The sequence below is a fragment of the Ailuropoda melanoleuca genome, chromosome 8 (genome assembly GCF_002007445.2).
Source record: "Ailuropoda melanoleuca isolate Jingjing chromosome 8, ASM200744v2, whole genome shotgun sequence".
Taxonomy (NCBI): Eukaryota; Metazoa; Chordata; class Mammalia; order Carnivora; family Ursidae; genus Ailuropoda; species Ailuropoda melanoleuca.
The window spans coordinates 21,282,488-21,304,054 of NC_048225.1; the positions used below are offsets into that span (position 1 = coordinate 21,282,488).

Sequence of the window (21,567 nt, forward strand, 5' to 3'; positions counted from 1 at the left end):
ACGGTGATATACCTTCATATGAGTCTAGATATCAGGTGGCCATTCCAAGTTGGCTACTGATAATTCACTTTGGAAAATTTTTTTTCTTATTCGATAATTTCCTTTACAGTCTTTTCTATATTGTGCCTTTGTAGTAGAACTCTTGGCATTCAGATGTTGGACCTTCTGCATTAAGACTCTGTAGTTTTCTTTTTTTTTTTTTTTTTTTTTTTTTTGAGAGAGAAAAAGAGTGTGTGTGAGTGCGGGTGGGGGGGCGAGAGAGAGAGAGAGAATCTTTTTTCTTTTTTTTTTTTAAGATTTTATTTATTTATTTGGGGCGCCTGGGTGGCACAGCGATTGGGCGTCTGCCTTCGGCTCAGGGCGTGATCCCAGCGTTATGGGATCAAGCCCCACATCAGGCTCCTCTGCTAAGAGCCTGCTTCTTCCTCTCCCACTTTCCCTGCTTGTGTTCCCTCTCTCACTGGCTGTCTCTATCTCTGTCGAATAAATAAATAAAATCTTTAAAAAAAAAAAAGATTTTATTTATTTATTTGACAAAAAGCACAAGCAGAGGGAGAAGGAGAAACAGGCTCCCCGCTGAGCAGAGAGCCTGATGTGGGGCTTGATCCCAGGACCCTGGGATCATGACCTGAGCCAAAGGGAGACCTTAACCAACTGAGCCACCCAGGTGTCCCGAGAGAGAGAGAACCTTAAGCTGGCTCCATGCCCAGCACAGAGCCCAGCACGGGGCTTGATCTCATGACCTTGAGATCATGACCTGAGCCGAAATCAAAAGTCAGATGCTTAACCTACTGAGCCACCCACGTACTTCAAGACTCTAGTTTTCTATTGCTTTTTTTTATCATTATACTTTCTCAGAGATTTTCTGTTTTCTTCCAGTGTTACGAATTTTTTATTCATTACTTTCTTAATTTCCAAGAACTCTGTTTGCCCACCCGTTTTTTATAGCATTTTGTTCATTTTTCATAGATGCCTTTTTTTTTTAAATCTGTATGAGATACCATTTTCTTTTCTATTTTTCTTCTCTTTCCCATATTGTCACTTATTTCCTGTAGGTTCTTTTCTATCTACTGGTTTGTTTAGGTGTAACTCTCACGTTGGGGGCTTTGTTCAAATGTGAGGTGACCTTTCTTTGTCTGCTCATATTTAAGAGAAGACATTAAAAAGCCAGTTGGAGAATCTGTGTGTGCATAAGGGGCTTGGTCGCTGATGGGCTTCGCTGTGGGTGTCAAGCATGGGCCATGTTCTGTTGCTAAGGAATCCCCACCTATCAGAATGTGTGGGTCTTTTCTCTCATGCTGACCATTTTCCCCAAAAGAGGATCACTGGATGGGGAATAGGGTGCAGGTGTAAAGCTGACTGCCAATGTCTGAGAGTGTTCCTCTGGGAGAAGGGAGCAGGGGAGAGTCTTATATTTCATATACTGACTTTTATTTAATTCCCTTTCCCAACCTGGGCACAGTGTTCTCAGATACAGAACCCTCTGGTTCAACCTGTCCGGAAAGCAAGCCTCAGTCTTAGAGTTCTAACTGCTTCTAATATGGCCTCACAACAGATTCTCTGTTTTGGTCCCACCTGCCCCTCTACCTTCAGATTTATTTGAACATTCCCAAAGTTTATAGAGGGAATCATCTCTTACTGTACAACTCCTAAAATTTTGTTGGCCTGTGTTGTCTGCTGCCATCTTTTCTTATTTTGATTTTTATGAATTTATGTCCTCTAAAAAAATTACAGTTACTTAGTAGTTTTAGGAAGAATCAGAAATGAAACACAACTGCTAATTTTTTCCTCTTAAACTGGAAATTTTAAAGTAGGCAAATTACACTTTAAACCTATAATGGATGAGGTAAAAAAAAAAAATTCAAATAATACAGCACAGTCAAGTGAAAAGTAAAAATCCTTATTCTCCCCAATTCCCAGCGTTAACAACTATTAACAGTTCTTGTGAATTCTTCTAGAAATTTTCTGTGAGTATATATTTGTGTATGTTTCCATGTCTTGATTGCCTTGAACTGAAACTCATTTTCCTCATTTGCTTCTAACATCTATTATCAGTCTTTTCCAGTAGACTAAACTTTTGAGATTAGGGACTTCATTTTATTCATAGAAACATCACTAGTGCCTACTATAGTGTCTGGTACTTTGTAAGTTTTTCATATTTGTCGAATGACTGAATGCAGGAGTTGAAGATAGGGAAGGCAGTTCTAAAGTTTGTTTCCCCAAAACAGGTTTCCCAAGGCTTAAAGTACCGTTTCTTATGTTATGCCAAAATGCAAATCCTTTTTCTATTATTTTGACAAAAAATTGAGAAAGGCAATTTCTTGGAAAACACCTGCCATTAGCAAAAATTAAAGTGAGTAAACGTATTTCAAACAGATTTTAATACAGTTTCCAGATTGAAGCGGGGCGGGGGTGGGGGATGGGGTTCTGGAGAACCAGAACACAAAACTTGTGCCTGTGCTCTCTCTTCAACACAGAACTCTGTGCTTGTCACGGTAAGGAGGAATGTTTTCCACTTCTTGTCATATCTGTTGAATAGTTGTATTTTTGTTTATTTAGGTAGCATGAAGCTCCTCTGTTTTCAGAATTCTGTTAGCTACTTTTTTTCTTCTCTTTTTTTTTCTTTTTGTCTTGCAGATATCTAGAGCAAAATTGAAGTGAAATGTATTCCCATATTTGTCTCATTCTCAGTTTTAGTCATGCTCAGTTTCATGTTATTAGTGTTTACAAAATTTTGGCTTAACTTTTTCTTTCTTTCATCTCTTGTTTTATATCTCTCAACAATAGGAATTTAATTTGTATGGATTTCTTTTCTTTCTGGAATCCATGTTTTTTGAAATTTAATGTTGGTTTTAAAATATAATGTAGTTAGCAAAACTCAGCTGGGCTGTAATGTAATTGGATCTTTTCCTACTATTGTGGGTTTTCTTATGTTGAGAGAACTATGAGGGAGAAAATTCATTTTAAGATTGCCTTTTAGGATTCCTGAAATAGGTTTTTCAGTAAGCCCTGGCACAATATTCTTATTTTTTTGCCTAAGATACTCAGGAGAGGTATCAGAAACTGGTACTTGTCCTCTTTGCAACTACGGAAGTAATAGCTGAAAACAATGATTTTCAACAGTCTTTCCATGTGCCCCATATCTGTTGGACATTCCCAATCCTCTTCATTTGGTTGACTTTTTTAGGAAGCTGCTTCCAAGCTTGAAAACTAAGAAGCCTCGGGAACTTGTGCTGGTAATTGGAACAGGCATTAGTGCTGCGGTTGCACCTCAGGTTCCAGCTCTGAAGTCCTGGAAGGGGTTAATTCAGGCCTTACTGGATGCTGCTATTGATTTTGATCTTCTAGAAGATGAGGAGAGCAGAAAATTTCAGAAATGTCTCCATGAAGACAAAAACCTTGTCCATGTTGCCCATGATCTTATCCAGAAACTCTCTCCTGTGAGTATCCACCTGTGTATCCTGGCATTATTTCCTGAAACCATGACACACATGCTGAATGTAATAAGGATATTCATTTTGGCGGGGGAGACAGATGGAGAGAGAGAATCTTAAGCAGGCCCCACGCCCAGAGTGGAGTACCATGCGGGGCTCGATCTCACAACCCTGAGATCATGACCCAAACTGAAATCCAGAGTCTGGAGGCTTAACCAATTGAGCCACCCAGGTGCCCCTTTAACTTATAGATTTGCATAATGTTTGGCTCTTCACAAAAGGTCTGCTTATGGACCCTATGCAGGGTAGTTATCTTGAATCATTTGTGTGTGTGTGCATGTCTGTCTGTGAGATGATGGCAGTAATGATGTTGTTGGTGTCTTTATATGTACAAAAATGAGACCGCTGTCCCATTATTGCTGTGTTTTGAATTTACTTTTTCTCTGCTCATTACTGTGAGAGAGGTATTCCCTGGCATCCATGCCTTTTAGAGAACCCCAGAAAGATTAGAGATAATTCTTATCATTTTTGGGTGAAGCAACACCCTTTTTTTTTTTAATGTTCCTTTTAAAGGCAGTCACTCAAAATATTTATAAGGAATTTTGTCTTATTTTATCAAACTTCGTTGGATACCAATTCATGAATGATAAGGACCTCCTTGTCTTGCATTGTCTTCAAAATGCCTTCAAAAATCAGAATCCATTTAAGATGTTTCAGATCTTAATAAATCATATATTTGGGGGAAAGAAATATAACTCTTGTTATAAAGTAAATTATTAGTGTTGATTCCCACCTTCTTATCCCAGGCCCTAGCTAGGCTTATAAGAAAGAAATATCATTAAGAGTTAGCCTAAAAGAGAGCCATTTAAAAGTACTTTCCTCTTAGTTCATGACTCATTTCAGAAACTCACTACCTTTTACTTCCTCTTTTCATTTCTTTGTCCTTGGTTGTGATAAACTGTTACTAACGTAGAATAACGTAAATAATTACTAGGCTTTAAAGAGCTCTTGGGACCTCTGTCTCACACCATAATAATTAACTCAAAATGGGTTAAAAACCTAAATGTAAGAGCTAAAACTATAAAACTCCTAGAAGAAAACAGATTTAAAGCTTCATGACTTTGGACCTGGCAGCAGTTTTTTAAACATGATGCCAAAAGCACAAGTAACAAAAGAAATAGTAGATATACTGCGCCTTACCAAATGTAAAAGCTGTTATAACAGGCTCAAAAAGCACTATCAAGAAAGTAAAAAGACAGCCCCCCCCAGAACAGGAGAAATTATTAGCAATTTATATATCTCCTAAGGGTGTAGTATCCAGAATATATAAAGAAATATTATAATTTAACAATAAAAAGGCAAATAATTCAAAGGATTTGAATAGACATTGTTCCACGTTCCAATAAGTACATGAAAAGATGCTCCACACTTTTCATGTAGTCATCAGAAAAATGCAAATTAGAAAAAATGCAAATCAAAACCACATGAGGTACTACTGCACATGCACTAAGATGGCTAGAGTCAGAAAGTCCGGTAGTTAAGTGTTGGCGAGGATGTGGAGAAATTGAATCCCTCATACACTGCTGGGATTGTGAAATAATGCAGACAATGTGGAACACAGTCTGGCAGTTCCTCAAACAATTAAATATAGAGTTACCATCTGACCCAACAGTTCCGCTTCTAGATATACCCTAGAGAAATGAAAACATACGTCCATACAGAAACTTACACACAAATGTTGATAGCAGTATTCATAATAGACACAAGGTGGAAATAAGCCAGATGTCCATCACCTGTCAAGTGGATAAACAAAATGTGGCACAGTGGAACACTACTTGCCAGTAAGAGGGAATTCAGTACTGATAACATGCTGCAATGTGAATGACCCTTAGCGTGATGGAAGCCAGTCACAAAAGACCACATATTAGATGATTGCATTCATACAGAATGCCCAGAATAGGGAAATCTGTTAGAGACAGAAAGTGGATTAATTGTTGCCAAGGACTGGAGCACAGATGGAGGGCAGCAGGGTGATATTTAAAGGGTTCATGGTTTCTTTTTGATATGATGAAATGTTCTAAAATTGACTGTGGTGACAGTTGCAGTATCTGTGACTCTATAAATACTCGTCGAATTTACACTTCAAATAGGTGAGTTGTATTATGAGAATTGTATCTCAGTAGAGCTGTTAAAAATAAAGGTGAAAGGATGGGAAATATGTATAATCCAAACACCAATCAATAGTGAGAGTTGGCTGTATTAATATCTGATAAAGTACACTTGAGAGCAAAGAGGAAAGAAAACATTATTTTTTTAATGTCTTCAAAAAATACAAAATTGTTGTCGTATAAGAAGGTAATCAAAGAGTATGTAGCCAAAAAATAATAAGGGAAAAGTATTACAGAAGTGTGTCAGCCAGTTAATTAATAAAAATGTTACCTTTCTGGAAAAAAAGAGCTCATGAGTACTGTGTTGGACTAGGAAGACTGGTCTGTGGGTGAAGAAGTTCTCTTTCAGACTAGGATGCACAGTGTTGTCATGCCACTCTGGTGTCTTGTCTGTAACCTGCCCTAATCCATCACAGTCTCCTGAGAACAGAAAGCATGATTTTGCTAATTGGGCGAATTGTAATTGAAAGTAATGAGAAGTTTTGAAGTCGGTGTCAATAAGTGTATACCTACCAAATATATCAAACTGGGGTCACTAATTATCTTCAGATGAAGATTTATTATTAACCTTAAAATGTAGCTATGGGTTGGTGTCAGTTGCAAAAGAGGAACAATTATTAAACTTTTTGGTCTCAAGACTCCTTTATATATTCTTAAAAACTGTTGAGAAACTCAAGCAGCTTTTGTCTGTGTGGAGTATATCTGTTAATATTCACTATTAAAAATTGAGAAATGTTTAAAATATTAATTCACTTAAAAGTAACAATAAGCCTATTACATGTAAATGTAAATAACATATTTGTGGAAAATAATTATATTTTCCAAAAAAACAAAAATAGTGAGGAGAATAGTATTGTTTCACATTTTTGCAAATCTTTTTAATATCTGGCTTAATAGAAAACAACTGCATTCTCCTATCTGCTTTATATACTGTGTGTTGCTTTGGTTTAAGTGTATGGAAAAAATCAGGTCTCAGAGATATGTAGCTGGCAAAGAAAAGTATTTTAATAGTCTTTTTAGATAATTATAGATATTCGTTGTTGATACTACACTAAAAACTCAGTTAAGTAGCGGCTTCCTTCCTAAAGATTAATAACAATATGGAATCTGAAGTCAAATCCATATTAATGGTAATATGGAATCTGAACCTTTCCTTTTCAGTTGCATTAAAATCCATGATCCATCTCGCACTTAGAATGAATCTTTCACCACCCATGCATGATTTTGTAACATCACGCACTGGTCATTTGGAAAATCTTGGATCACTGAGTTACATTATCTTCTAGATAGTGACACATTTCACTACACAGCTCAAAAAATTGCATTCATTAATAACACTACCAATCTCATCACAAAAGTATTTGGATACTTTTGTCAAGCTCATGGTGGCAGATTAAAGTTTTCTGAAATTCTCGTTTTTCAGTTCTAAAATTTGTATGGAACAAGAATAGACGCCAGATAGCCAAAGTAATGTTTAAAAAGAAAACCAAAGCTGGAGGCATCACAATTCCAGACTTTAAGCTGTATTGCAAAGCTATAAGAATCATCAAGACGGTATGGTACTGACAGAAAAACAGACACATAGATCAATGGGACAGAATAGAGAACCCAGAAATGGACCCTCAACTCTATGGTCATCTAATCTTTGACAAAGCAGGAAAGAGTATCCAATGGAAAAAGACAGTCTCTTCAACAACTGGTGTTGGGAAAATTGGACAGCCATATGCATAAGAATGAAACTGGACCATTTCCTTACACCATGCACAGAAATAGACTCAAAATGGATGAAAGACCTAAATGTGAGACAGGAATCCCATCAAAATCCTAGAGGACACAGGCAGCAACCCCTGTGACTTTGGTCACAGCAGTTTCTTGCTAGACACATCTCCAGAGGCACAGGAAACAAAGCAAAAATGAACCGTTGGGACTTCATCAGGATAAAAAGCTTTTGCACAGCAAAGGAAACAAAACTAGAAGGCAACTCAAGGAATGGGAGAAGATATTCGCAAATGACCTATCAGATAAAGGGCTAGTATCTAAAATCTATAAAGAATTTATCAAACTCAACACCCAAAAAAGAAAAAATCCAGTCAAGAAATGGGCAAGAAAACATGAACAGACATTTCTCCAAAGAAGACATTCAGATGGCTAACAGACACATGAAAAATTCTCATCACTCCACATCAGGGAAATACAAATCAAAACCACAATGAAATACCACCTTACACTGGTCAGAATGGCTAAAGGAAACAACAGATGTTGGTGAAGATGTAGAGAAAGGGAAACCCTCCTGCACTGTTGGTGGGAATGCAAACTGGTGCAGCCACTCTGGAAAAGAGTATGGAGGTAACCCAAAAAGTTAAAAAGAGCTATCCTATGACCCAGCAATTGCACGACTAGGTGTTTATCCAGAGGATACAAAAACAGTGATTCAAAGGGGCACCTGCACCCCAGTGTTTATAGCAGCAGTGCCCACAATAGCCAAACTATGGAAAGGTCCCAGATGTCCATTGACAGATGAGTGGATAAATAAGATATATAATATGTATAATATTAGACATCAGAAAGGGTGAAGTCTTATTACCATTTGCAGTGACATGGATGGAGCTGTGGGTATAATACTAAGCGAAATAAGTCAGAAAGAAATACCATATGATTTCATTCATATGTAGAATTTAAGAAACATAACAGATGAACATAGGGGAAGGGAAGGAAAAATAAAAAAACAGGAAGACAAACCGTAAGAGACTCTTAACTCTAGGGAACAAACTGAGGATTGCTACAGGGGGATAGGGTAACTGGGTGACGAGCATTAAGGAGCACTGGGTGTTATATGCAACTGATGAATCACTAAATTCTACCCCTGAAACTAATAATATACTACATGTTCACTAATTGAATTTAAATAAAAAATTTTTAAAATTTTCTGGGTTTTGCTTGAAAGCTCAGCTTTTGTCATTGGCAACCATGGCAGCAGTACTCAGTTATTTCCCACCAATGGCAGGCTCACTTCATTTATTTTTGCAAAAATGCCTGTGAATGTCCAAATCTGAATGACTAGTTTGTCTGTCAGTAATTTAAGTAAAAATAATGTTTTTTTTTTGTTTTTTGTTTTTTTAAAGATTTTATTTATTCGACAGAGATAGAGACAGCCAGCGAGAGAGGGAACACCAAGCAGGGGGAGTGGGAGAGGAAGAAGCAGGCTCATAGCAGAGGAGCCTGATGTGGGGCTCGCCCATAACGCCGGGATCACGCCCTGAGCCGAAGGCAGACGCTTAACCGCTGTGCCACCCAGGCGCCCCAAGTAAAAATAATGTTTGATGGAAAAATGGATTGTCAAGCTTACAGTTCAATTACACAAGCGTTTTTGCCTAGAGACAACCATCATACTTCAGTGTGCGGCAGAAGCGCTTTGTGCATACTTCCTCTTTCTTCACACAGGGTTTTAAAAGGACGTGTGCTCAAGGGTCAAATTTAATACAATTAATTAATTTTCCTTAAGGACATTCTTAAGTGAAACTGGAACTTTTTTTCTTACTGTAAGTCTTTGGTTGTGAATAATGCAGTGATTACAGGCACAGCTTGGTTCCACTGTCCTGATTCACACTAAGTCACCAGCAGTTTTACCCACAATTGCTTTTGCACCATCAGTGCGCATATCAGCACAGCTTAAAAGACAAAAATTACCTTAATGTTATTATGAAAATAATTTTACTTTGCAGACTCCTTAAAGAATCTTAGAGATCCACAGAGTTCATGGGCCACGTTTTGAAACCCACTTTAATAGAGGATACTTAAGAAAAAATACAGGCAAACCAAAGGCTTTAAAAAAAAAAAAAAAGACACACATGTTTAGAGAAATTTGAGCACTGAGTATTTGATAATAAGGAGTTAATATTATTTTTTCTTTTAGGTGTGATAGGTGGTAGTGCAGTTACGTCTTGTTTTATATGTAAAGAGGGGTCCTTTTAGGAAACTATCAAAGTAGCTGCATGAAATATGCTTGGGAATTGCTTCAGAAAAATTCTGTTCAAGGGGAGAAGGTGGCAGGGGTATGGTGGAGGGGAATTTAGGTTAAGTAAGATTGGCCATGTGTGATAATGGTGAAACTGGATGATGGGTATACAGTGGGGTTTATATTCTTTTTACTTTAGATATGTTTGAAACTGTCCTTTTTTTTTTTTTTTGAAGAATCTAACAGCGGTAATATGACAGGGTTAATTTAATAGGCCCATCTATGAGACAGTTTCTTATAGTAGAGAGGTGACATTGTGCATTCAGTGCAGAGAACTTGGGTTTCAGAATCAGACTCTGCCATTTAAATGCACTAGAGCCTTGGGAAAATCACCTAACTTCTCAGAATCTATTTTTGCACCGGTAAACGGTGCTTAACTCGTGAAGTATAAGTTAGACAATGTATATAAAGTGGTGCATAGTAAGTGCACTGTAAATGTTAATAACCGTGGTGGGAAAGAATCAGGATTTTGTTTTTACTGTATCTGGGATCAGAAAGATGAGAGTTAAGGGTAGAAGGAAATGAAGTAGCATTGGCTTCTGTTCACTGTTTTCAGTGAATAAGAAAATGTCCGGGGCACCTGGGTGGCTCAGTCGTTAAGCGTCTGCCTTCGGCTCGGTTCATGATCCCGGGGTCCTGGGATCGAGCCCCACATCGGGCTCCTGCTGTGCTGGGAGCCTGTTTCTTCCTCTCCCACTCCCCCTGCTTGTGTTCCCTCTCTCGCTGGCTATCTCTCTCTCTGACAAATAAAAATAAAATCTTGAAAAAAAAATATGTCCATAAAATAGTGTGGGAGTTTGGCATTTCCTTTTGACTAGAACCTCCTTGTTTGTTTTCATTCCTTTGTCTTTGCTTAGGCTACTGGTGGGAAATTTAGTTTTAGGGTCACATTCTTCAAGAGAGAGAAATGTTCGTTTTAAGTCCAGGAAATCACAGCTACAAAAAGCCCCTTTCCTTCCTCTCCCATCTTGATACGCAAGATATAATAACTTAAAGAAATAGAACTAAGAGATAGTTAGCTAAAATAAGTGACTTATAGCATTTATTCCCAGGCTTTAACCTTTAGTATTTCTTTTCTTAGGAGCAAGAAAATATTCCACACCTATGATTACCTGATTGTATACTCATGTATTTTTATGTGTGTGTGTAATGATTAAACTGGTGCTGAAATATGGTGTTGTATAACCATTTGTGTATGAATCAGAGTACAACATGAAGATATAAAACACAACGGGGAAGTTCTTAAAATCACCATAATTTTTGTTTAATTTTAAGCTTAGTTTTGCTTTTTTGAATAGATATTATTTACGCACATTGCAGAAATCAAAATGATGGGGAAGAAGGTGACATCTCATTCCTACCATATCTTTGTCTGCCTCCGCTTCCCAACTCACCCCTCCCCCATAGGTCACCACTCTTACTAGCTTTTTGAGTATCTTTTCAGTCTTCCTTTTCTGCAAAACAAACAAGTAGGACTAGAGGTAGCGTTCTGAATGTACTGTTCGGCACCTTGTTTATTTTACTTAATCCTGGAGATCTTTCGTCCTTTATATGGGTTCTTGGCCATCTCAGTCTCCTACACACAGGTACTTGGCTTGTTTCCAGTCTTACTACTATGGATAACAGAGCAATGATAACCTTGTATATGTCATTTCATTTGTTTGTAGTGTATCTGTGGGATATATTCCCAGAAATGGGTTTGCAAGACTGTAGGGTAAATAGGTTGTAATTTTGGTGGACATTAAAGGGGAATCATATTTTTGATGTAATTCATGTATCTGGTGAAATTCAATAAGTATGGTTGTAAATTCTTCACTGTTTCTGATCACATTGTTCATTCTGGTTGTTCAGGTTGCCAGTTGGTTGCCTATGGCTGCTAATATGTGATGTAATTATTTATGCCATTATGTAATGAAAATGGACAAGTTGAAAAACATGATCCACATTTTTAGCCACGTAAATATGGGCTATACCATCTGTTTAGTGCTGGAAGAGAATCTTTGAGCCCACTGACAACAGGGAATAATGAGAATCCTGTCTAGTGGTAGATGTTGCGTGGAATAGTGATTGACAGACCAGATAAACGTCGGGGTGTGTAACCACCAAATAGAGGTACTGTTTCACCTCTGTGCTCTAGTTTTCCAATGTTTAAATATTTACCATTTCTTTGGTAGGTATAATTTAAAGACTGGATAATTTTTATAAAATACTTTGAAAAATTAGGAAAAGAATTTGGCAAATGGAAGTGTATTTTATGAATCTGCTTACGTGGTTCCATGGAAACAGATCTTTCTCTGAGCATTGTGCTGTTAGGATTCACAAAGGAAACCAGGAAGGTAGGGGAACTACTTAGAGGAAAAACAAAAGGAGCTTAATATCTATGCGTCTAGCAGCTAAGTACAGTTACTTGGAATTTGGGAAATACTGGGGCCTTTATGAGCTGATTCTTGCTCTCATACTATCTAATGGCCTGGTATTTGCAGGAACAAGATAGGGATCAGACGTTTGTTATAGCACATTACATAGTTAGTTCCCATTTGAAATTCCTGTGTCCCTGGGCCTACTTTATCTTTTAAGTTATAAAGCCACCTTCCTACCTGAGGTTTGTATTCTATTTCCTCATTAGTCATCAAGATATTTACATACACTCAGAATGAAACTAGGAAAGCGCTTATTCCGATAAACCATATGTAAAGGAGGAGGAGGGCTGGGTGGCTCAGTTGGTTACACGTCTGCCTTTGGCACCGTTCATGATCTCAGGGAGCCCTGCATTGGGCTCCCTGCTCAGTGGGGAGTCTGCTTCTCCTTCTCCCTCTGACCCTCCCCTCTGCTCATGCTCGCTCTCTCTCTCTCTCTCAAATGAGTAAATTTTTAAAAATCTTAAAATAAAAAAATTTAAAAAAGGAAGTCTGTTTAGAACTGATTAGTGTTTGGTATTTTTAAAAACAGTTGCAAAATGCAGATTTTTTATAACCTTTATTATATACTAAGTATTTTTCCTAGCATATCTGTAAACAAATTACTGAATTATGCTAGGGGAAAAAACAGGCAGGGAGAAGGTAAGCTGTTTTTCCTAAATCCATAAACATCTGTAAAAAGCAACCCAGGATTAGAAAAAGAGATACTAAACCACATTTTAGAACTAGCTGTCTTTTATTGGTTATTCCCTAGATGAGGAAAGTTGAACAGAAAATATTGTCTTCTTACCTGAGGCCTAATTAGAAAGGGTAGTAGGTGCTGTGCTTTCCACCCCCTTTCTTTAATCCTAGTAGAAATTCACTTCTCTTGACCATGCCCATTTTCTTCAATCTATAAAAATGCTTATTTAGGGAATTTACGCTTATTTGCATATGATGTAATAGTACTGATCACTTACTATGTGCTAGGCATTGTGCTAAGCACATGGCATGTTTCCTGTTTTTCTTATTATAAATCTCTGAGGTAGACAATATTTTATCCTTATTTTAAGTACACAGTGTTCTTCAAAAATTTGCTATATTGTTGTAATTAAAACAAATGACCTGGGGCGCCTGGGTGGCACAGCGGTTGGGCGTCTGCCTTCGGCTCAGGGCGTGATCCCGGCGTTGTGGGATCGAGCCCCACGTCAGGCTCCTCTGCTGTGAGCCTGCTTCTTCCTCTCCTACTCCCCCTGCTTGTGTTCCCTCTCTCGCTGGCTGTCTCTATCTCTGTCAAATAAATAAATAAAATCTTTAAAAAAAAAAAAAAGATTTTTTAAAGCGAATGACCTACCAAAACACGTGGAATTAATTTTTCTCTTTCCAATTCCTCCCCAGCGAACTAGTAATGTTCGATCCACGTTTTTCAAGGACTGTTTATATGAAGTATTTGATGATTTGGAGTCAAAGATGGAAGATTCTGGAAAACAGCTCCTTCAGTCAGTTCTCCATCTGATGGAAAATGGAGCCCTGGTATTAACTACAAATTTTGATAATCTCCTGGAACTGTATGCAGCAGATCAGGGAAAGCAACTCGAATCCCTTGACCTGACTGATGAGAAAAAGGTAACAAAGGATTAGTCTCTTCTTCAGGCTGGTGGGTTGTATCTTCATCAGAAAAACCGTTTTCTAGTTGGTATATTATACACTGCTAGTATTTATGTTGAGGTTGAAAGGAAGATTCTTGTCCCTAGTTGGATTTTTATTTTTTTGGCTTTTGGGATAAAATCAAAATAGAGTAAAATTTTAGCACAGCTCTTAAAAGTGTTCAGTTGTGTGAGTTTTGACAATTTCACCCAATTTCAAAGCAAGGTATAGGAAGTCATTTGAACTGTAAGATCTTTTTAACATTTGCTAATACCAGATGACAATACTACTGATTTAGAGTTCTTTCTTAGGATATATTCTTCATGGCCTCTGTTAAAAATGTATGAAAACTACTTTATGATATCTGAAGAGCAGCTTTCAAGCCAAGTGGTAGCTGGGTTGAAGTTAATGTTTAGTGGAAACCTCAGGAGAGTTGTTTTGTTTTTTTTTAATACAGCGCATGCTATACCTAAGCCATTCACCATAATATTGAATTATTGATCTAGGTCGGCTAACGAGATAAGGCTTTCTTATTAGAATGGTCACTTGAGTTTGTAATTTGAACTTTAGCACTAGTAGGAGATTCTGTAAATACACTAGCATTTACTTCATTGATGAAATACAGTGAAGCCATGAAAGGAGAAATATTTTCATCACCATGAAAAGATGTCAGAGACAACAATTGAAGAAGAAGGGGGAAAAAAAGGTTGTAAAATGCCACCGAGTCTCATTTGTCCTGCTTTGTACTTTGCAATTTTCCTTCTCCACTTTGTTTTCCAAGGAACCTGCCTTTGTGTCCAAGTTAGAGCCCAGATAAGTAGAGTTTGGATAGAAAACTGATTGGCCCGCTGGCATGTGCTGTCACAGCACTGCTTCTGCCAGGAGGGCAGCTACAGTACCACTCTTGTGACTTGCAGACTTTGCAGTCCGCTTTTAAAAAGAAATCAGATTTAAAGAGATGGTGCCGTGAAGACCGGTTGTCTCTGGCCGGCATGTTTTCCACCTGCTACCCCATGCTCCGTATGGTAAGCTCCTTCTTCACCTGTAAGTCTCAACTTCGGTATCACCTCTGAGAGGGCCTCTCTGACCTGCCCTTATATGTTTTGAAGGGGCCTGTCCTTATCTTTTTGCCCATTTCTTTCGTGGCACTTACTGTAACTTTCAGTTTCTCTCTTGGTTTGTTTTCTCACTGTTTACCGCAGGGAAGCAGTAACTCCATTTGTGCAGTTACCACGTCAGCCCTTCTTAACCCTGACATCTGAGATGGTACTTGGCACGTAGCTGGTGCTCAGTAAATACTTTTTTTGAATTCATAGATGATTGAATGAAATTCAAAAATTAATGGCAAGAAACAGCTTCTGTGATATTTCTGATAAAATCTTCTAGGATTATGACCAGCAACAGAAACATAAGGGCCTTTTCAAAGTTAAGGATTTCTCTCAGATTTGCTCTTTTCTCTCGCATTTCGTCCCGCAACTTCAAGATTTGCTTTGTGGTTTTAGTCCACAAGAGGGCGGTATTGAAATGTCGTGCTTAAAGGCATTGACTGGTGGTCCAAATGTGGCCTAGTGATATTCCCGTTTGGCATCTCTGTGCCTCTTCACTATTTTTCCTAACTCGTACCTTATTTCTCTAGAATTTTATGAGAATGCAATTATGTTTTCTCAAGCCCTTGAGAAAATGGAACGGTGGCATCCAGGTGGCTGTTGTTGCCATTGTCATCTAAGGGATTGTTCTTTATTGGTAGCTTTTTAGGTAACTCAGGGGACTGGAGTGATTCTTCTGTTGCTTATCCACTGCACAAAAACCACCCTGAAACTTTGGGGCTTCATACATTTTCTTTGCACATGATAATGTGAGTGAGCAATTTGAGCTGGGCTTAGAAGCGGGGCAGTTCTGCTGGTTTTGCTTGTTACCCACGTGGCTGCAGTCATCTGGCGGCTTGACCAAGGTGCGGTGCTGTCAGATGGCCCTGCTTCGGCATCTGCTGGTGCGGGAGGTTGGCTGGGCCACGCATCTCTAGCAGGCTAACCAAGGCTTCTTACATGGTGCCGGCTTCCAGAAGCAGCAAAAGAGAAATGAGGCTCATGCCAACATTTTTCAAGCTGCTGCTTGCATCGTGTTCGCTAATGCCTAATGCCCTGTTGGCTGAAGCAAGCCAGTGGCCAAGCCTGGAGTAAGTGTGGAAAGGGATTACAAGGGGCCTGGATACAAGGAGGCGTGATGCCTTGGGGATCATTATTGGAACAGTCGTCCACCTGTAGCTGTCATGTGTATCACCAATGGTAAGAGCCCTAGCATTTCTGCAAATGATGACACATAACTTCTAGTTTTTGATGGTTACTTTCAAAGGGAAATCACCAGACACGCTGCCATCAGTCCTAGCAGCCATGCCTGGAATGGAAACTGAGGCCACACTAGGTTTTACATTCTTGCCCTACGGTATCATAAAGGGTTATGCCGGCAGTCTAGTCCGTCCAAACAGCCTCGTCCCCATGGGGACCTTTAAGCAAATGCTCAGCCCTACCAACTTGGTTGGCCTATATTTGTGTTACACAGGTTCTAGAGTGGGCTCAGGAGAAGCGGAAGCTGAGCGTCTTACACATCCATGGGGTCTACACCAACCCTAGTGGCATTGTCCTCCATCCAGCTGGGTATCAGAATGTGCTCAGGAACACTGAAGTTATGGTGAGTGGTACCGATCTTGCTGGTCTCCAGAAAGCCTTCCTGGGAAACCTCTAAATACATGATCGGTCTTCACGGGATAACGTTTTCCCCATGAGTTAAAATGGGAAGTTGAAACATTCTTTCTGTGCTTCTTCGCTCGTGATTGTGCGTGCCAGCTTAGGAAATGGAGAGCGTCTTTTCAGGTATCAAGCCAGAGGCTTTTACTTTGGTCCTGATTGACAGCCAGCAGATGGCACTCTGTCATCGGCATCATCCCTGCCTACAGAGATTACAGTATCTTCCTTCATCGTTTATTATAGTAGTAAACCTTCTGTATGCCAATAATAATATATGCACCTTTTTACCAACCAGTCACTCCTAGAACATACATTCTAAAGAGACTGTGTGAATGGTGATGGGCTTATGTTGAATTATCACACTATTGCTCAGTGCAAAGAATTTTTAAAATTTTAGGTAAGATAATAAAAAAGCTTTGTGAGAAAGCTTGTTGCTTTTTTGAGATACAGGTTTTAGACTTGGTCATACATTTGTGTCAAGCACTCTCTGGTCCCAGAAGCCCTCTGTGGCCAGGGGTATTTGGGAAAATTCATTGGCCCCCAGCTCTGAGAACAGTGTAGACAGGCTGTTTTCAGGAGTAGGTCACTTATATGATGCAGCAAAAGAAAGACCAGGAAAATGTGATACTTTCTAAAGCATAAGGACTTTTTTTCACCTATACTTTCCCTGACATCTGTTTTAATTGCATCCATCTTTGACACTGAGTGATCCCTTAAGCAGGATCAGGGTCATTTCTAATGTTTGTATATGTATGCATATGTATATATACATGTACGTGTATGTATGTATATGTACATATACACACATACATATTGATGTTCTTAGTGTCATAGACTTTTTTTTTTTTTTTGAGCAAATCTGGTGATGGAGTTATCTTCTCTGGTGATCCATGTTCAGTTTGTAAAGCAAAAAAGGAAAATATGATTAGAAAATGGAAAAGAGTAAGTTATATTGAAAACTTCTCAATGCCTTAGGGCCTCTGGACACAGATCTGACAAACTGTATAGCAAGTAGACCACTGCCTACCCAGTGAAAGCCTGAACAGAGAGCAGTAGGATGCCGGGTAAAGATAAAATTTTAGACTGATCATCGAGTTGTAGGCATAAACAATAAGATCAGACTCCTTCATGGGATGAATATACCCTGTTAAATTTTGGTTAATTGGTCATTGCATTCTGCTAAATGTTGTAGTTATGACCCTGTTGACTTTTTTGTTTCAGACACGCCTTATGTGTGTCTTCACAGTGTCATTAACATGTTTTTTCTTTTCCTGCAAGAGAGAGATTCAGAAACTCTATGAAAACAAGTCATTTCTTTTCCTGGGCTGTGGCTGGACTGTGGATGACACCACTTTCCAAGCCCTTTTTCTGGAGGCTGTGAAGCATAAATCTGACTTAGAACATTTCATGCTGGTTCGGAGAGGAGATGTGGATGAGTTCAAGAAGCTTCGAGAAAACATGCTGGACAAAGGAATTAAGGTCATCTCCTATGGAAATGAATATGCTGATCTCCCAGAATATTTCAAGCGACTGACATGTGAGATCTCAACAAGGGGTAGATCAGGTAAGATGCATCTTGAGACTGAGAGCAATAGCTCTTCGACCTTTTATGTGTTTGCGATGGGTAAAATCATTAACGTAAGGAATATAATCCCAACCATGTTATGAAGGGAGATCGTGGTCTTCAGACTAAAATGCCATTTAGATAGTAGGAAAGTGGACAAAGCATATTCCAGCAATTCATTATAGAAGTAGGAGAAATGAAAAAATATTTAGCTTCACTAGTTATCAGTGAAATGCAATTAAAATATACATTTCAAAATTGAAAAGAATGATAGATTACTCAGTTTTGGCTAAATCTTTGAGAAAAGAAATATATTCACATAGTGTTGGTGGGATGGTAAAGTTAAAGTTAGTACAGCTCTTCTGAAGGGGAAGGTTGGCTTATGTTCAAAATTTAAAAACCTTTGACCCAGAAATCCCACTTGATACAATTTATCTTAGAAATTTCTCCTAAGAACATAATTGGACAATTGCACAATTATACTACACAATTGCGTAGAGATACAGGTGTGGGAATATAATCATTTTTGTTTAAAATGGCAAAAAAATTGGAAGCAACCTAATTACTCCAGTTAATAGGAGATTTTATAAATACATCAGCTTTTATGTAATTGATGAAACATAATGAAGCCATAAGAGGGAAAACCTTGTTGCCTGAAAAGACATCAGAGACATAATATGTGAGTAAGGAACACCAGGTTGTAAAACGCCACCATGGTCCATCCCATTCATACGGAATTGTAGATGTATTCTATTTTTGTTTCTGTATGCATGGAGAAATATCTGGAATGATGTTTACTAAATTAACTATGGTTATCTTTCTGTGGTAGGATGTAAGGTGGGGTTTTTTTGTTTTGTTTTAGTATTCTGTTTCTATGCTAGCATTTTTTACGGTAATTATGCATTATCTTTACAAGTAGAAAAAATTTTTTTAAAAATACTATTTGAAAACTGTTTTGGTGGTATTAAAGGTAGAGGCTAGGGTACCACTCATTTGTCATTTTACCTCCAGGTTTTAACAAAGCCAAATGGGTATAGAAGTTCAGTTTATTAATTTCTGCAGGCAAGTTTCCAGTAACCCTAGAAGATGCAGAACTTTTTAGTATCAGGTACATTGAAGAATACTTTTTAAAACTTTGCTGTTGTTTGTAGTATATATTCTTGAAAAATTGTATGTTAATATATTTTTGCGTCGTCACTCTGAATGCATCTTAGGGGGCCTAATAAATACAGTAATTTAATATAGAGAGAACTTTTCTTAAACCTAGTATTACTCCTTGATTTCTTTTCTGAATCAGATTGCTTTAAGTGCAATTCTCCTGTATTGAGAAATTCCACAAGCTCTTATCAGGGGCTTTCCATCAAAATGGAACCAGATTTGTAAAAGGCATCACCACAAATGAACATTAAAAACTATGTCAACCCTTTCTGCAGAAGACTTTGGAAAGCTCCCCTTTTAAATGTTTTTTTATTTTAATTCCAGTTAACATACAGTGTTAAGTTAGTTTCAGGTGTACAACATAGCAATCCAACACTTCCATACACCACCCGGTGTTCATCACGTGTGCACTCCTTAATCCCCCTCACATATTTCACCCATCCTCTCACCCACCTCCCCTCTGGTAATCCCCACTGAGCAGGGAGCCCGGGATCCTGGGATCATGACCTGAGCTGAAGACAGACGCTTAACTGACTGAGCCAACCACGCACCCCATGCAGAAGCCTTTTATTTTGATGCAGTCCCAATATCTTATTTTTGCTTTTGTTTCCCTTGTCTCAGGAGACATATCTAGAAAAAAGTTGTTAAGGTCGATGTCAAAGAAGTTACTGCCTGTGTTCTTTTCTAGGATTTTTATGGGTTTTAGAAAACACTTTGAAAAGACAAACCTTTGGGTTTGTCTCTTTCGTGAAAACAATTTGCTGTTCTTTCTTGGGGATGTGTTTCCTGCTGGCCTGCAGTGTTTCAGATCCTGCTGCTGCTGGCCCACACTCAGGACTTTCTGTAGGCTTTTCCATTGTGCATATTCTTTTGTCATTAAACAAAGGTACCTACCCGAGCTCTGCATATTCCTTTTGATCTGCATTCTGAGATCTTCTACCCAGGAAAGGTCCTAAAATTAAAAACAATAACAAAATCCCCCTGGACAGCTGTTCCTGCTAAACGAAATCTTTTCTTGACAAAAATCATCAAGAAGTATTATAAAATGGCACAGATTCTTTTCTTAACTGCATGGGCTTTCTCCCAAAGTGGTTTTTCCCAGAGCTACCTATCTTTCAATTGGGTTTTCTGAACTTTTAAAAATGAAAGATTTTCAGTATGGCCAGAGGACTTTATTAGAGTGGTCAGCTGAGTTTGTGATTTGAAATCTAACAGAGCAGTTTTAGGTTAAAAACATTTCGAAACAAGTCAAGCTTATCCTCCATCCTTGGTTATGATTTGAGTCTCTGTAGATACATACTAGTGAGAGGTAAGAGGTCTTTTGCTGTTGTTTAACACTGAACATTTGCTAGGCTCCTGGCATACTTGCTGTGTACTTGCTTTTGCATAGTGAAAGTTGCTTGGATTCAAAAGATTCTGTAGGTTCTAGTATATTTAGAAAAATCAAGGTATGGGGGAAGGAAAAATAATATTTATAATTCATTATTGTAATACAAGCAGTTATTTTGGTATATTTCCAATTAACAGTTTCCCTATGCATTTTTTCATAGTTGTGAACAAAGTATACGTAGTCGTGTTACTTTTTTTATTCAGTGGTATGTCTCATATTTTCCCGCATGGCTAGTCTTCATAACCACTAGTTGTAACACAACTGTGTTATAATCCAGTGTGGATGTTAGTTTATCCAATTTTTCCCGTTAGGCAATTTCTAATTTTTTTCTAGTTTTTTCTACTGTAAGTACTATTGGCAATGAATTATATCTTCATCCCTACAGTTTTTCCTTTTGCCAGTAATTTCCTTCAGATGGGTTCTCAGTATAATTGCTAGGTCAAAGGGCATGAATATTTTAGTGGTTGGTAACTATTGCTGAAGTTCTTTCCAAGAGGGGAATACCAATACCATTTTGTATGTATGAGTGCTGTACTGTCTTTTATTTATTTATACTCGAATTGCTCATATTTCTGATGACTATTTTCTTCCATCTGTTTAGGTTTAAACTTTTTCCTGTGCTATTATCTATCCCAGGGCTCTCCAATAGAATTTTCTGCAATGACAGAAATATTTTATCTTCCTTGCCCATTACCATAACAAAATGCCACATGTGGCTGTTGGGCATTTGAAATGTGGTGTGACTGAGGAACAGAATTTTTCACGTAGAACTATTTAGCCACATGTGGCTAACGACACCATATTGGACAGCACAGATTGAACTCATTTTGTGTTGTGAGAGCATCTGCTACTTTTCACTCTTCTCCATGGTTGAATTTGCTCAGTTGCATGCTGCTCCCCATCTCCATCCCTGGATTTTTGCCTAAATTTGGCCCTTTTAGATGAATTAGGGACAGCGGGCACACTTTGCCCACTTAATGTTTTATTTACAAGCAGTGTTAGTAACTTACCTAAAGGGGACCTTACCGCTTCCCTGTTATCTGAAGACTAA

General features: G+C 38.3%; 1 protein-coding gene across 6 annotated transcripts in view; it reads left to right on the top strand.

The window, feature by feature from the left end:
• The window catches only part of FAM118B (family with sequence similarity 118 member B), a 44,657-nt gene that overhangs the window by 22,074 nt on the left and 1,016 nt on the right, over positions 1 to 21,567 (top strand). For 4 of the 6 annotated variants that reach the window (XM_019807190.2, XM_011233860.3, XM_011233859.3 and 1 more), the window contains 4 exons: positions 3,188 to 3,440; positions 13,412 to 13,639; positions 16,220 to 16,348; positions 17,683 to 17,968. In XM_019807190.2, coding sequence (XP_019662749.1) covers positions 3,188 to 3,440; positions 13,412 to 13,639; positions 16,220 to 16,348; positions 17,683 to 17,968 — 896 coding nt within the window. Of the gene's footprint in view, positions 1 to 3,187; positions 3,441 to 13,411; positions 13,640 to 16,219; positions 16,349 to 17,682; positions 17,969 to 18,979; positions 19,516 to 21,567 lie in introns of those variants that run through there. The other 2 variants (XM_019807191.2, XM_011233861.3) reach the window with 2 other exon arrangements.